General features: G+C 41.3%; 1 protein-coding gene across 1 annotated transcript in view; it reads left to right on the top strand.

The window, feature by feature from the left end:
- tcf12 (transcription factor 12) overlaps window positions 1-15,711 on the top strand; it is a 196,963-nt gene extending 181,252 nt beyond the window's left edge. The window contains exons 19-22 of the mRNA XM_084065046.1: window positions 1,169-1,310; window positions 8,492-8,727; window positions 10,059-10,217; window positions 11,933-15,711. Coding sequence (XP_083921172.1) covers window positions 1,169-1,310; window positions 8,492-8,727; window positions 10,059-10,201 — 521 coding nt within the window. The 3' untranslated portion in view covers window positions 10,202-10,217; window positions 11,933-15,711. The remainder of the gene's footprint in view (window positions 1-1,168; window positions 1,311-8,491; window positions 8,728-10,058; window positions 10,218-11,932) is intronic.
- The last annotated feature ends 1,629 nt before the right edge of the window (window positions 15,712-17,340 follow it).

Below are 17,340 nucleotides of genomic sequence, written 5' to 3'. Positions count from 1 at the left end.
CCTTTGTCAAGTCCCTGTATTCCTCCTCCTGCCCACCCTTGACACACACCACAATGGCTGTATCATCAGAATATTTCTACATGCTGTATGCTGACATGTGCGTGTCATGCTGTATAAGTATATGCAATATTTATTGTCATAGCAAAAAATAGCCAATACAAGTTTACAGAGCCCAAAACAGGGACACCAGGTTGAAAGTATGTCTGTGGGTTTTTATAAACATTTAACCAATGAGCAATGTTAACTAAATAATAACTACATTGGATCCTATGGAGAACACAGGTTGTTTTTTTCCCCACTTTTTCGGAAAATGTACCGTTTTGGGACATGCTGTAACAAGATTTCTAACCCAACAGCGAAGATATTGTCTCTCGCTGGTGGAAACCTCATAATTATGTCCAATATTGCTTTCAGGATTCAAATTCAAAAATCGCGAAATGCAAGCAGATTCGATTGTGGATCTGCTGCTTTGGATACTTTTGTGTGTGACGCTGCAGTATGATCAAGTACAGGCGTTCATTTACGAAAAGTAACGCAAATATGGAGATAGGAGGTTTCTGTCCGAAAGCAACGATAGCTTTATAGTGTGATGATATTTTTTTTAAATGTTATTTGAGCAAAAAGGAGACAGGAGATGTGTATTGTAACCAAGTACATTTACTCAAGTACTGTACTTAAGTACACTTTTGAGGATTTCTTTACTTTACTGGAGTATTTCCAATTTCCAATACTTTTACTCCACTGCATATCAGATGCAAATATTGTACCTTTACTCCACTACAATTACTTGAAAACTTTTTTGACTATTAGTACAAAACACACAGCCCTAAATATATTATAGCCATTTGAAAATAGCAGATCTACAAGCTCACAATGCGTCGCGATGCGACGCATTGTGAGCTTGTAGATTGCCCATTTTCAAACGATTTTGTATACATTTTCAACTTGTGAAATGGGACATTCTGCACAATGAGTGCTTTTACTTTTGGTACTTTAAGTACATTTTGATACCAATACCTTTGTACTTTTACTCAAGTACATTTTGAATTCCGGACTTTTTTACTCGTAACAGAGTGCTTCTACATTGCAGTATTGATACTCTTACTTAAGTAACAAATGTTGAGCACTTTTTCCGCCACTGATTGCGTGCCCGGCTGTGTGTCTGCAGGTCTGGCTGGACAGGTAGCGGCCGCTCTGGAGCTAAAGCTGGAGAGCCAGGACAGAGACGAGCACTCCTCTGACGACCTTAATTCAGACGCCGAGGGAGACAAGAGAGACATCAAGACTCCCAGGACAGGCACCCGGACAAGGTAGGCGGTCATGCTTTACTCTCCTTTATCTGATGTCGGTCGCACCTAGCTGTGAATCCTCTGCTATCTCACCATTCCATGTGTACAGCAGCTGTAATAGTGTGTCTTTATGTGTAGAAGCAGCTACTGATTAGGAACATTATTTGCACCTGTGCTGATTACCAATATCCCCTGCACCTGTTGAAAGCCTCTGAAGTGTGCTGTATGTGTCAGTTGAACCTGTGAAGTCTACCTGTAAAGACCTATGTTTGGAAGCTCACCCAAGTGTGGTTATTCAGAGTCACCAGTATATCACAGCAGCCATATAGGCTCTATTCACAGCAGCCATATTATCACTTCCTTCACAAGTGTTACCAATGATACTAATGAAGGCTCTGTTCCATTTAGTGTAGCACAGTGGTTTCCACCATATTAGACATATAAAGGTAGACGCCTCCTTCGGCTCTGAGGCATTGGTATCACGGGGGCCGTTTTAGCGTAGGAAAGCTTCCCTGAAGCTTCCGTTTGTGTCACAGAAGGGGGGCGTTCGGTAGGCCAATCAGAGGCAAGTGGGGGCGGGACAACTAGATTCTGACAAATCTTAGAAAAGACGCACTGTGATTGGCCAGTAGTCAACGCGTTGTGAGCGCTGTGATTGGCCAGTAGTCACTTTGAGTGTCCGTTTTCCTACGCGAAGATGGCGGCCGCGATACGAGTTGCTCCAACGAACTGCAGAGGCCAATGAGGTATCTAGGTTTCTATATCTATGGTTTCCACGACCCCCATAACTCTGAGAGTGTACACATGGAAACAAATGGACCCTTACGGGTCCATTTGGTTCCATGTGTACACTCTCAGAGTTACACACCTGTAAGGGGCCATTTGGAAGTCCATGAGGGTCCCTGGACCCCAACTGTAGACCCACTGGTGTAACAGTGTTTCCAGTGAGCCAACATGCACAATATCAGCACCCTGACTCTGTTTGACCAGAATGGAACAGAGCCTTAATTAGTATCATTGGTAGCACCTGTGAATGTCTTCATAATATGGCTGCTGTGAATAGAGCCTATTGGAAGAAATTGGGCCTCTTCCTTACTTCCTTCACAGGCGTTACCAATAATACTAATTATTAAGGCTCTGTTCCATTCTGGTCAAACAGAGTCAGGGTGCTGATATTGTACATGTTGGCTCACTGGAAACACTCTGCTACACCAGTGGGTCTCAAAGTGTGCTCCAGGGACCCTCGTGGTTCCTTGAGGGGGTTCCAAATGGCCCCTTACGGGTGTGAAACTCTGAGTGTACACATGGAACCAAATGGACGCTCTCAGGTCCTTGAAATTAAGGAGTTTGAGAACCACTGTGCTACACTAAATGGAACAGAGCCTTCATTAGTATTAGTCCATGGGCCAGACGAGAAGTCAGGGACACGTAAGGTGGCAAAATCTCTTTGGCACCATTTTGTTTGTAGGGTCCATATAAGTACTTTGAAACATGATAACCTTTTCAAATGAGTAGCTTTAATACTTTTTTAGGACATTCATGTTTTTGCCATTATCTCCCCACATTATCTGCACAGTAGTTCTGTACCTGGCCAATAGAACCGTTCGCAATTTGGTGTTAGGAGAATTTCTCACTTGAACTGAGTCAATGGGTACCTAGACATGAAAAATCACAGAGGTTCTCATCCGCCATAGTGCCACAAATGGCGCAATGGCCAAATAAAAAATGGCCGCCATCGCCTATGATGAAAATCCAACTTTTTTTGTTTCTGAGTGTATATACACATGCAATACCTCCATGTTGACTAATTGTGGGGTGGGGAATTCATTTCTGTTATGACCACTTTGGGTGATGTTGACCTTGAAAGGTCATGGTCAAGGTCATCTTGCTATTTCGAAGACCTTGGCCATAACTTGGCCATTGTTAGGACTAAAAACAGGTGTAATAAGACTAATTAAACTAATTCTGGCATTTATAATTCCTTTCTGATATTGTTTTGACCATTAAGGAGCATCTTGTCATTGAAATATGTAAGTCAATGCAATTTTTCAATAACTCAATAACTTTCATTGTATTTTTTTTTCAATAATGATTTGTTTTATTTCTAACAAAAGACATACAAATAAAATCGTAACTCAAAATCAAATAACAATTCCTCTCAAAGTGCACCATATGTGTGCATGCTGGTTAGTGTGATGGACTTTTACAGGATGGATTTTAAATGTTTCCATGGCAGAATATGATGCATGGAACTCTAGCAGCACGGCACCAACATCGGCGAGTGTCACACTTGCCTGAATACTTGCATGCTGTGAGCAGACTTGGTGGTAAGGCCTTCAGACACTTAGATGGCAGGAGTGTACCAAAGTGCTCCTCCCATCCATGTTCCATTGGTGCTAGTCTTGCCTGAGGTTCCTTGGCTGTCGCAACAGGTCGCAAGCCCTATGCACCAGAAAGACACCTTGGATGTGGCCTCTGATCACACTACTTGTGGGAGGGAGAGCATCCATTCCAGCACTGGCACAGGTATAGTTTTCTACCCTGAGGTCATCAAATGTCTTGCTGTTGTACTTGAACTGGACCCTGCCCAGACACGCACCAAGTACTTCTCTGTCAACGCTGTGTCTTGTTCAGTCAAGGTGTCTGCCTCTCCAAAGATTGTCAGATATTGCACTGGGTCAAAAGCCATATCTGCATGTTTGGTCCCCACCTTACTCATGCAGTCATCTCCAGTCAGGATATGTGCCTTGATCACTGTCTTGGCTAGTGGTGCTCCAAGATGAGAGACTGCTTGATGCAGTGGGAGAATGCTTCTCACCAGTGCCATACTGCTGCCAGATCTCCTTCCTCCTCAGTGCTTGGAAGTAAGTATATGGGGTGTAGTATAGCAGTAATGTGAAGGTGTGTGTGTCATTGGAGACTATGACAACTCTCTTACACTGTTTCACATGAACAGCCCACTCCACATGCACCACCATGGGGCGGCAGTGGCTCAGGGGTAGAGTGGCCGGGTAGAGTGAACTGGAAACCGCAAGGTTCCTAGTTCGATCCCGGGCTCCCCCAGAGTTAGTGTCGAAGTGTCCTTGAGCAAGACATTGAACCCCTAATTTCTCTGAGCAGTTTGGTGCCTTGCATGGTTTCCTCCACCATCGGTGTGTGAATGGGTGAATGTAACGTACAATCTATGTAAAGCGCTTTGGATAAAAACGCTATATAAATGCACCATTTAGCATTTACCACCAGCCTGTCAGCCTCAGCACCAATGGCTGTCCTGGAACTTATGGCCTGCAAGTGTGTACGGACCTGCAAGCTTCCAGACTGTTCCTGCCTTGCCAACAAATTAAAGTGCACAGAAATGTGCAAGCTACAAACCTGCAGCAATCAGAAGGAAGAGGAGGAAGATGAAGTGGAACTGATTGATTATGATGATGATAATGATGACGATGACGAATACTGAAGAATTGATATTGGTATGACAGTTATGATGATGATGATGATGATGATGATGATGATCATTGATTAAAGTACCTCTCAAGCCTACTCCATAAACCGACTCTGTCACGGACCCTGTGGTCCACAGACTTGGACCTCCTCTCTGTCCCTAAGGCAAACAAGTGAACCATGTTCTGAACCTTGTTCTGAAGGCTCTGTCGGGGACAGAGCCTTCAGTGTGGGAGCCCCCACCCTGTGCAACTCTCTCCCAATAGGGATTGGTCATGCTCCTGCTCCATGCTCATGCAACACTGGACTCTTAAGGCTGTGTGTCTTGAAAAGACACCTATTCTCTCAGGCTTATGGCATATAGTTGTTTGTTGTTTTGTTAGTTTGGCTGTTGGTTGTTCATTGTTTTTGAAAGGCGCCATATACATTCAAGCTACTACTATTATTATTATTTTATTATTATTAAAGTGAATGAAAGAGAGAAAATTATCCCCCCCCCCCCCCCCCTCTGTATCACATATTATGTTCAAAAAAAGTGGCACGCTTTCTTCATTATTTGAATATATGGTTGGTGTCTTTGAAGACTGATAACTGTGACTAATCTACCACTTGGGAAAGGCTATCATGATCAAATATCATCTAGGGATATAGACCTATTCAAAATACAAAACTAGATTTTGCAAATGTTGCACTTGTGCAACATGACCCCGATTAGTGAAAATGCTGTTCACATCGTATCACAACGTGAAGTGTTGTGAGCTTGTAGACATGCCATTTGCTGAATGTTTGCCCCAGAATAGGCATGCTAGGGTTCATGTGGTTAAATAAGTGAATGTAAGAGATTGAATAATGTTTTTTTCCCTCTGTATGACATGTTCTATTCAAAAAAGGTTAGGCGATTTTTTCATTCTTTGGATCTATGGTTGGTGTCATTGAAGGCTGATAACTAGGACTAAGCTACTACTTGGGAAGGGTTATCATGTTGAAATATTATCTAGGGATATAGACCTTTTCAAAATACCAAACTAGAATTTGCCACCTTGAGTGTCCCTGATTAGTGAAAATTCTGACCTGGGCCCATGGACTATATCATTGGTAACACCTGTGAAGGAAATAAGGAAGAGGCCCAATTTCTTTACAATATGACTGCTGTGCACAGAGCCTATTCCGATTATTGGGGTCACGATTCGATTAAAAAATGTTTTTGTTTTTTTTTCAATTCAAAACTATTCTCGATTCAAAAACGAATTCCCATTTGAAAATGATTCCCAATAAGTTTTATCCATTTTAATGAACAACAGTGATATTGTTTTCATCTGGACTTTAACAACCAAGTGTAGATCACTTGTAGTTCTATTTGATGCAGAAACACAACATACTTGCCTTGATGCAAGTAACATTAACGAGTGGCTACGAGCGTCAGCTGGACAGTGACACGCTGCACTTTGAATATGATTGAAGACATAATAATGTTTACTATGATTATGGTAAGCTTACACTTCATATCACACTTCATATCACCATACAGTAAAAACTCCTGTAACTTTCACCAGCAAAAAAAAAGAAACATAATTTTTACATGAATCAGGTTTTTTCCAACACCCTTACTTGCACCTATGAGTCGCTTGCACCTATGAGTCGCTCTGGATAAGAGCTTCAGCTAAATGCCTACCTAAATTGTAAATTGTGTTATGACGTGATACCAGGCCCCAGAATAGGGATGCTACGGGTCCATGTGGTTAAATAGCAATGCCATCATCAGGTTTTTACTTCACTCGCCCCATTTGGATGATAATGCAAAAAAAAAAGATAATAAAAAATAAAAAAAATTAGAAAATGTGCTCCCCGGAGCACAGGTCTCCGCCAGTACTGTTCCTGATTAATCCTGTCTTACCTCACTTCAAAAGATATAAATGATCTTTTGAAGTGACACACCTATTTATAGGTCTCTATTTCATCATGCGTCTCGCTAGCCAATCAAAGCACACCCTTTCAACATATTGTCACGTGTCACGTGAAGCTTGACCAATGTTAGCTTGGTGGACACACGGAAGGACGAGAACGAAAACATAGTCTCCTGGCGGAGACAAAAATGTCTGCAATAAGCAAACATTTTCTCACGTGTCAAGGTTCAACTTAATTGTCACATCATCACATGATTACAGGTGTTAAAAGTGTGGCTGAAATGATGTCCAAAACTGTCACTTTTCAGGATAGAAATTCAAAAACAGCAAAAGTACTTTTGATGCTTTTGTGTGACGTACTAGAAAAAACACAAAAAGTTAAAATATGGAGATAAGAGGTTTCTGACCGACAGCAACGATATTAGAAGGTGCACGGTAAAACGAAAAGGAAATCAATGGATAAATAACAATACCAGAAAACATGTGCGCAGCAGAACGGTCTTGAACAGGATGTTACAACAGCACGATGAGTCATCGTAGCTCTCAGCTGCAACACAATCGTGTTCATCGGGTATAGTCTCTTTAAAATGGTCTCCTAGCTCTAACTGACCTTGACCGTGGGTCTGTCTGTTCTCTGTTTCTTCCCAGCGTTAATTTTGACATCAAATATATTTCGGCGGTGCCCTGATGGCGTCGTAATGGCTGATTTTACTCTTGGTTACAATGCTGAAAATAGCCGATCTACAAGCTCACAACGCGTCGCAGCGCGACGCGTTGTGAGCTTGTACATCGGCTATTTTCAGAGCGCAACCAAACATAAAATGACTTGTCTTTTAGTTCGAGTTTTTTTTTGTTCTAGTTTTTATTTGTTGACGAAATTGTATTTACGAAAGTGCTTTAGTCATCATAGCTTAGTTTTAATTTATTTATTTATCAGTGGAAAAAGTTTTTCCGTCATAGTTTCAGTCGTTCTATTAAATAGTGCACTTGCCCGCCAAGACGCATAAAGTCATTCTATTAAAAAAAATGAGGCACGCTCTTTTAAGCACCGTAACACAGCTCTGGGATGATGCCATCGCCAGAGAAGAAGCATGTGGATGTGACATCATTCCAAAAAGCGTCACTTCCATCCGGCCTGCCTATGGGATTTTCAGAAAAACAGCTGTAACTCAGTTGCTGTTTTTTTTGCATCGAAAACCACCGTTTTCAGCGGGCCACAGCCCCCAAAACGGCGGATCGCGCTTGGAATGTTGTGGTTCCTCTGAATACACCGATCCCTCCGCTTAGCCACAGGGACTCTTTTTTTCCCCCCGTTTTTTTGGAACACAATGTCGCTTCCGCGGCGTCTCAAATATCATCGGATGAAGGTCATCACGCTGGCAAGGGGATAACAAACGATGTTTAACCCATTAAGACCTGGAACTGTGTCATTTTTAGATTTGAGCTAAAAAGCATTATTTTACACTTTGTGCTATTCAAAAATAGCAGATCTACAAGCTCATAGCGCGGCACCGAGTGCCGCGCTATGAGCTTGTAGATCTGCTATTTTTGAAAAATCGTGAAAATGTGTGCAAATCTTCTGAATATATATATTTTTAAAGCGAACATTTTTAACTCAAATCTTTGCTTCTGGGGGGTCCCTGGAACAAAATATTTTGATGGGGGTCTGCGGCCAATTACATATCATTTTGGGGGTCCTTGACATGAAAAAGATTGAGCACCACTGATACAGAAACATACGTTTTTCAGAATAATGTTGAGATTTAGGAGACATGTAGAATCGGCTTCAGGTCTCAATGGGTTAATACCTTGGCGGGTGATGTGTTAACACTGGGTGTCCTTCCCCCCTCTTTACAGTAGCATCAACGAGGACGACGACAACCTGAACCCGGAGCAGAAGGCGGAGCGCGAGCGCGAGCGGAGGATGGCCAACAACGCCCGTGAGCGGCTGCGCGTGCGGGACATCAACGAGGCCTTCAAGGAGCTGGGCCGCATGTGCCAGCTGCACCTGAAGAGCGAGAAGCCCCAGACCAAGCTGCTCATCCTCCACCAGGCCGTGGCCGTCATCCTGAGTCTGGAGCAGCAAGTCCGAGGTAGCCTACAGAGTCTGGAACTGTTACAGCTTATTACTTTATCTTCTTGGCCGTTACTTTTTATATTCCATTTGTACACTCTCAGAGTTAAATTGACATAGATTTTACATTATACATCTAAAAGGTAAATATCCCCTCTCTGTCTGTCTGTCTGTCTGCCTGTCTGTCTGACCCCCCCCCCCCCCCCTCTCTCCCTGTGTCTCCCTTTCTCTCTCAATCCCTGTCTGTCTGTCTGTCTGTCTGTCTGTCTGCCCCCCCTCTCTCTGTCTGTCTCCCTTTCTCTCTCAATCGCTGTCTGTCTGTCTGTCTGTCTGTCTGTCTGTCTGTCTGTCTGTCTGTCTGTCTGTCTGTCTGTCTGTCTCTGTCTGTCTATCTGGTCTGTCCCCACATCTCTCTCTCTCTATCTCTCCCTCTCTCTCTTTTAGTTAGTGTTCACCCATTCTCTGAACGTGAGCACCTCTGCTGGTAGTGTCGAGGAGTGACAACGTCTTTTCAGGGGCAAAACAGTGCGTTTTTAAGGGCAGAACAGGGAGGAAAACATGCCTTTTCAGGGCACTTTCAGGGAAAGAACAGTAACATGTGAAGTTTTGAAGTGGCACATCTGTACGTACGCATGTCAATGAATCAACGCAAAAACTTTGTCTGGCAGAAAAACCTCTTATTGTATCTCCATATTTTATTTGTTTTTTTTCCCCCGTAAATGAATGCCCTACGTGATCATACTAGAGCGTCACGCGAAAGCATCGAAAGTAGCAGATCAAAAGCGACGTTTTTTTGAGCTTGTACATCTGCTACTTTCACTATTTTTGAATCCTGAAAAGCAACAGTTTTGGACATAATTATGAGGTTTCCACCCGACAGAGACGACAGAACACAAAAACATTTCTTTTTTTTTCTAACAAATATTTTTATTAGTTTCACAGTTATGACATGAAATCGGGTAAACATTTTGTATTTTTTCATTTCCTTTTCCCATCCCTCCCCCCTTATTGTTATTACTGTCACATTTTTCCTTTTTTTAAAAATAAAGACAAAAAAATTCTGTTATCAAATACATTGGAGTAAAGAAAAGTACAAAAACATTTCTAATAAATTATATATTTTTCTCTAATTGACTAAATTGTTTACTCTGATTAACCACTGTACAACGGTGTCATGAAGGGGAAAAAAAATCACAACGCAATGCTAGCTTGTGGATCTGCTATTTTCTGTGCTTAGAAAATCTTTTTTTGATATTTTTTTTTAATCGACCAGTTCCAATCAACTGTTGCTCCCCTGAAAAATAAGCGGTCTCATAAATTGCTTTGTTTTTGTTCCCTTAAACCCTCCAGAGCGTAACCTAAACCCTAAAGCAGCCTGCCTTAAGAGGAGGGAGGAGGAGAAGGTGTCGGGGGTCTCTGGGGTGGACTCTCAACACTCCCAGCATCCCGGCCTCAGCCTCACCGACGCGTCCAACCCCATGGGCCACCTCTGAGTACAGTAGCACACAGGTACCGTACTGTACACCTACAGTAGACCACTGGTTCTCACACCTTTTTCATTTCAAAGACCCCCCCCCCCCCCCACACACACACACACACACACACACATTAGGCCACAGACCCCCATAACTCTGAGGGTGTTCAAATGGAACCAAATGGACCCGTAAGGGTCCATTTGGTTACATTTGTACACTCTCAGAGTTATGGGGGTCGTGGAAACCACTGTGCTAGACTAAATGGAACAGAGCCTTTATTAGTATCATTGGTAACACCTGGGAAGGAAGTGATAATCCATTTGTACACTCTCAGAGTTGCAGAACTGTAAGGGTCCATTTGGTTCCATTTGTACACTCTCAGAGTTGCAGCACTGTAAGGCAGTGGTTCTCAACCTGGGGGTCGCGACCCCCAGGGGGGGTCGCCAAATAATTTGGGGGGGTCGCCAGATTTTTGGGTGAATTAAAAAAAAAAAAAAAAAAAAAAAAAAGTTTTTTTTTTACAAAATATTTTTTTTATGTTATCATTAATTCATGTTTTATCAGTTAATTTACTCAATTTACCCACTTTTTGCAAAAATGTTTTGATAATAAACAATTATCAAATAACCTATTATAATTAAATAACCTTCGCGCGTGCGAACGGGACCGCACGCGTGCATGCGGGGGGTCGCGGGAAATAATATCATTATTTTGGGGGTCACGGCCTGAAAAGGTTGAGAACCCCTGCTGTAAGGGTCCATTTGGTTCTCAACTGTCACTCGTTTAGCTGGGGACAACCCCTGGAACCCCCTCCAGGGCCCCTGGGGGTCCCCGGACCCCACTTTTTTAGGACCACTGACCCCTAGAGACTATAAATCTTTCTGCTAATGTGCTGAAATACAAACTATACTTCTACAGTATATCGTCTCTGTCGGGTCGAAACCTCATATGTCTAGAAACCGTTCGAGCTTGTAGATCTGCTACTTTTGATGCTTCTGTGTGGACGCAGTTGTATGATCAAGTAGGGCGTTAATTTACGAAAAGAAAACACCAAAAGTTAGAATACAGAGATACAAGGTTTCTGCCCGACGATAGCAACGATATCCAAGACAAAAAAAATGTAAAGACCTGCCATCTCCGGTTTACTTCCCGTATCTGCGGCCGCCTTTTTAGGAGACCAATGGAAGAGCGAACGTGAACACAGCTTCTGACTTAAGAGACCATTTGTAGGATTTGTGTACCATGTCGCCTCTAGTGGCTACAGTTGGGATGGCAGGTCTTCATGAATTAACCATCTTTGACGATATGCTCTTTGCGGCATTGTCGCTGTCGGGCAGAAACCTCTTTTTTTAATATACATATATACTTTGCTGTATGACAGTCAGTGCCGCAAAAAAGTAGCAGAAATAGCCGATCTACAAGCTCACAATGCTACCCGCTGTGAGCTTCTACATCAGCTATTCTCACCTATAATGACATGGACAAATTGGGGAATGCCAGGTTGTCTGTCTGTCTGTGGGTTTTATAAATATGTCTAGCTAGTGACTAAATAATAACTACATTGGAGCCATTGGAATACAGGCTCTTTCTTCTATTTCCTGAAAAGTATCAGTTTTGGACATAACAAGGAGACGATATCGTAGCTGAATAAGGAGACAGAGTATGGCTTGTTGTTTTGTACATCTTCACCGGTTCAACAGACGTGCAGTCCATCTCTGATTGTAATCCTCCTATTCTTCTCCTCTCCAGATCAAAGCAGATCCAGATCATTTCTGTAAGATAGAGTTGGTGATCTTGCCTCTCCAGTGGCGGACAGGACTCACAGTTTGTGACACCGATTGGAGGAAACCAGACCACTTACTTTTACGCAAAACGACAAGACTTAACGCGATCCAGTCCTACGATTGAAGACGAATCCCCCCCCCACCCCCCCACCCCCCGCCACCCAGTGTCCAAGCCCCCCTGTGACAACAGCCAATGTCTATCAGCAAATTTCTGCCCACGAGAAAAAAAAAAACTTCAGCACATATCACTATCTGAACGAACAATCAGAGACTGACGCAATCTCCTCCCAAAGCCCACGTGGAAATTGCCTTGTGCCTAAACTGAATTGACGAATGCATTGTAACAGCAATTAGGTTTTTGTTTATTTCTTGTTTTTTTTCTTTTCTATTTATTATGTTATTGAACTATAAAGCGTATGTCTAAAGGGAAAGTTTGGTCATTTTCAAAAGAGAAGCATGTAGCTTTTCAGTCAATCTACAGTTTGCCAGTGTCACCCCAAAAAAATAAATGAATAAATAAAACATGAGCACTTAGCCCCGATGAGCAGGGGAGACGACAGAGATTCAAATGTATTTATTGGCCAGTGCAAGAGTGATATTTATAAACCAACTGTAAATGTTTATTGGTCGCGAGAGCTCGAGACGTAAGTGCCCCGTTCAAAAGGAAAAAAAGATGATATATTATTTATATTTATATTGTATTCATTCCGCCACGAGCAGCATCTTTTAACCAAAACTACCTACAGAATGCTTGGTTTTCTCTGTAGCATAGCTCGTCAATAGAAAGAGTTAAACTTGGTTGCGATGCGGGATGTCGCGTAACGGAAAACGAAAAGATCTACAATCTTGTAGATCTGCTGTTTTCTGTGCCTGACACCCGCAACTTAAGTACAAATCAGGCTTAATAGGCCCCTGTTACTCCAGCGTTAAACACTATAGTCTTAGTGGCAACGGTGACAGAAGAATGGCAAACTCTAGTTTTACTGAAAGGTCGATGTTAGACGTGTGTGTGTGTGCGCGCGCGCGCGCGTGTGTGTGTGTGTGTGTGTGTGTGTGTGTGTGTGTGTGTGTGTGTGTGCGTTTTTTTCTTTTTTGTGTTCCTCAGTAGTGAGTCAAAAATACAGAGAGCAAACTACAAACCCTAGCATTCCCTGCATATTTTTAGTGTCTTAACTAAAGGGAAAAAAGGGGATTTCACTGCCCTTACTACCTTTGCCATAATAGTATTATGTGTAAACAATCTGACGTGTTTTGCAGATTGTTGTCGATGTTTATCACGACAGGTACACATTATACAACGCGACACAACTTTTAGACTTTTACAGCTTGTCAACTGTAAGGACTGCAGTTTCTGTATTTGGCTGCTCTTTCTGCCCTAAGAATGGACTAGGAATCTCAGAGGGTGACTTTTCACCATGACATCGCGTAAATGAGTCGCGAGCACACCGCGAGGTAGTCTTGTTTTTGTAGCTAATCAATGTGACGCACAACCGGAATAGAATAAGCAAGTGATACGTTCGACGATAGCACTGTTGTTGACTCCCGCAGACAGCAGAGCCCGCTCCTAGGACTGACGATAAAACATTTTATTTTGTCTTCACAATTGTAGGGACGGTTAAATTCTCTCCGACTGAAGCACTAGGGGGTCACAATAAATGATTCACGATTATGGGCACCACTTCATGTGAAATACACCTGCTGTAAAGTTGTATAACGTGTACCTGCATTCACATGCTCTGGACTTAAGCAGACATAGCTTCTCTTTGTTATTTCCTGCCACTGGCTAATCAGAAATTGCTTAACGAAGTTGTAGATTCAAAACGATGACCATACTATCTCCTGGCCTGATGAACATAAAGCCCTTCTTTTTTTTTCTGTCAATAACACAAGCACTAGTAAATGTGTTTCAAAGAATGTTACTTCTATAGGTAAAGGAGAAAAAAAACATAGCTATGTTTATTTCTACTGTAACAAATCATTTCTTTAGGCTTTGAGCATACAATGTGTCCACTTTGAATTAGCAGAGAGAATTTCTCAGTTATGTTAAGTGGTGTTTTGATCCAAGCAGTGACGTACACAACACAGTAAGCCAGACTAGATAGTTCTTGAATTCACATGCTGTTCAATATCCAATAGTTGGCGTCATAGAACAGTAGTACAACTATGAACAAACGCAGTAATCATTGTTTTCAGTTGTTTTTGGTTCAAGACATTGGTCATGGCTTTATTTTTTCCCCTATCAGTGTGCATGCTTTATGTTTTTCCTTTATTAAGTATTTTGGTCTTAAGTCTTGCTTTTATAGTCAATTGATTTCTTTGTATATTGTCTTCCATCATATTCTAGACCCTAAACACGGCTGCCACATCCAGAATAGAGTATTCTTTCAAAAGGGAAACCGATTACAATGGATGCCACTCCACGAGTTTACAAAAATAATTCATATTCTTTAACATCTTTCTTTTTGTGAAGAACAAACAGAAGTGAAGTAATGATATTTTCTCTGACTGCATGTGGCCTTCGCTCTTCATTTCAGTATTCATGTTGGCAGACTTTAGGTTGAGGTTATAAACGTATGTCACTTCCTGTTCTCTTTCCTTCCTTCCTTTGTGTTTCTTTTTTTATTTCCTGTTGACTTCCTTACCGTGTTTCTTTGCTCCTCTGTTTGCCAAGCTAGACCTTGCTGTATTCCCCGACGCTTTCCCATGTATAATATATGAAAAAAAAGATCAAAAGGTAAAAAAAAAAAACATTTGGCTTATTTTTCACTGTAGTTAGTCTTTTATACAATAATACTGTAAGAATATTTCTTGAATTCTAAATATTACTCTTTCTAGATTTTTGAAATCGAAAGTTTTGAGTAAAAAGTTTCTTACTTTATTTTACTATATTAGATAGTAAAAATGTACGGTTATTTACCATAACCTGTTCATTATTATCAGAAGAATTACAAACGGCATCTTAAGAACATAGTAGGACTGTTGCTCAGTCTAGTACTTAAAAAGGCATTATATGAGCTTCAGATTCCTCCATCTTACTCTTCAGTCTCCGTTGTTTGATTGAAAAGACTTGTTCTTGTGTCAGAAGAAATTCAAGGTATTGTTGATGCACATCAGAAAAAGAAAAGAAAAAAGAAACAGCAACAAGAATTTGAATTTTCTGTCTATTTTAACAGAAAACACAAAATGTATATAACATTTATGTTGCAATAAATGTGCCATCTTTTTTTAAACTCGATTGTATGTGCATTTATTTCCTGCAATGAACAACAGCACCCTTTTGTGTTTCCCCATTCTTAAGGTTTGTTTTTCTTCACTCCATGCAGTTGTGTTTCATTAACTCTATTTCATAAATAGCCAAAATAGCAGTGAGCAAAGCTCACAGCTTATAGATCTAACTTATAAATCTGCAATTTTTGAAAATGTTGCCAATGTTTTTTTTTTTTTTTCAATCTTCACCTATAACGACGTGTCCAAAATAGCAATGCCAAGTTCAAAGTTGTTGAATGTCAGATGCTGGCTGAGAGAAGCAGGGTGAACTGACAGTAACATGATAGTCATAGAGGCTTTCCTGTTTATTTTCCCAGAGACCTTTCTACAGTGGATTTAGGCCAAATGAGTGTTTTACAGTATGTTATACTCATTTTCGAACATAACACCTGCAGTGGACCATTGTAGTCTGTATGAAAAGTGCTATGGAATATATATGTTTCTATTTTTAATAAAGTGTGATAGCGGCGTACTGTATACATGTGCTGTGGGCGTACTTTTTCTTTCACGAGTATTGTCACAACTATATGAAATAGATGCCAAATGCATACAGTAGGTACTTTGTGACAAGGAATCAACAACCCCCAATCTATCAGTTTTAGATTCTTTGACAGAAATTGATGTGATTGGTGTCATAAATACAAATCAGAAATGTGTTTTTATGGTCTCTATACTGCCTCCCCCTGGTCAGCCGGGGCGCCGGATGGAGGGGAAAGGAACTGGTTGGAATAACGTGTTCCTTCCACGCGCTACGTCCAACCAGGGAACGTCCCCCCTGCCAGGTGAGAAGAAGCGGCTTGCTAGCTCTCATGCATTGAAGGAGGCATGAGCTCGGCTCTAGGCTTTCCCTAGGCTGGCAGAGGGAGTGTAGCGCCCAGGATTACTTAGACAATTGGCACTGGGTGAAAAAAATGGGTTACAAAAGTGTGGGATAAAAATTTAGGAGGAAAAAAAAGGAAATGAGTTTTTATAATACATATTGCTGGTTTAATAATAAAACCTAATTTTATAATACATTTATTTTGTACTATTTTTGGTCATAAATGCCTCAAACATTAATACCGCTCGTCCAGTGATGTCATTTGCCTGGATGTAACCAGTTAAACCTTATATATAGTTGACAGGAGTCCCCCAAGGCTATATTCGAGACCCACTCCTGTTTTCGCTCAACACTAAATATCTTCTAAAGGTTGATCTAACAAACTCATAACGTGTTGCAATGCAACGTATTGTGGGCTTGTAGATCTGCTATAGGGTTCAATGAATGGAGTTGTGAAAAATACTGCTCTAAACGCACCAGTCTCAAGAAGACATCTGCCCACAACGACCCATGTGCATGTGTGACATCCCCGTGGCTCCGAGGTGACAACAAGCTAAAGAAAACGCTGACTGCTGTTCCGTCTACGGAAAGCTCAGTATATCACAACTGTCGTCTTTTTAAAAAATGAAGGAGAAAAGAATGGGGAGAGAAAGACAGTCTGTGAGTTGGTGGTGGCCTGGATAGCTGAGTGGTTAAGGCAGTGGTCTTTTTTTTTTTTCTTCTTTTTTATGGGGGGGGGGGGGGGGGGCAGATGACAGTAAAGTGCCAATTTAACCCATTAAGACCTGGAGAAGCATCTGTGTATTTTTTTTTAGATTTGAGCTAAAATGCATTATTTTACACTTTGGGCTATTCAAAAATAGCAGATCTACAAGCTCATAGCGCGGCACCGAGTGCCGCGCTACAAGCTTGTACATCTGCTATTTTTGAAAAATCGTGAAAATGTGTGCAAATCTTTGAATAGATATTTTTTTCAAGTGGACATTTGTAACTCAAATCTTTGCTTCTGGGGGGGTCCCTGGAACAAAATATTTTGAGATGGAGGTCCTTGGCCAAATACATAGACATTTTGTGGTCCTTGACATGAAAAAGTTTGAGAACCACTGACGTAGTAACATACTTTTTTCAAAAAACTGTTTTTAGAAGACATTCTAAAAACAGACATTTTGTAGAATCAGCCTCAGGCCTTTTTAAGACCTTTGTAATACATAAAAAAAAAGAAATGAAATTAAATTAAATGAAAAAAGAGCATTACTGCATCAAAAGTAATCAACAAACTATACTAT

The sequence above is a fragment of the Gymnoscopelus microlampas genome, assembly GCF_963454915.1.
Source record: "Gymnoscopelus microlampas genome assembly, chromosome: 1".
NCBI lineage: Eukaryota > Metazoa > Chordata > Actinopteri > Myctophiformes > Myctophidae > Gymnoscopelus > Gymnoscopelus microlampas.
Note: the sequence above shows the minus strand (reverse complement) of the source record. Positions and strands in the feature narration are given on the sequence as shown.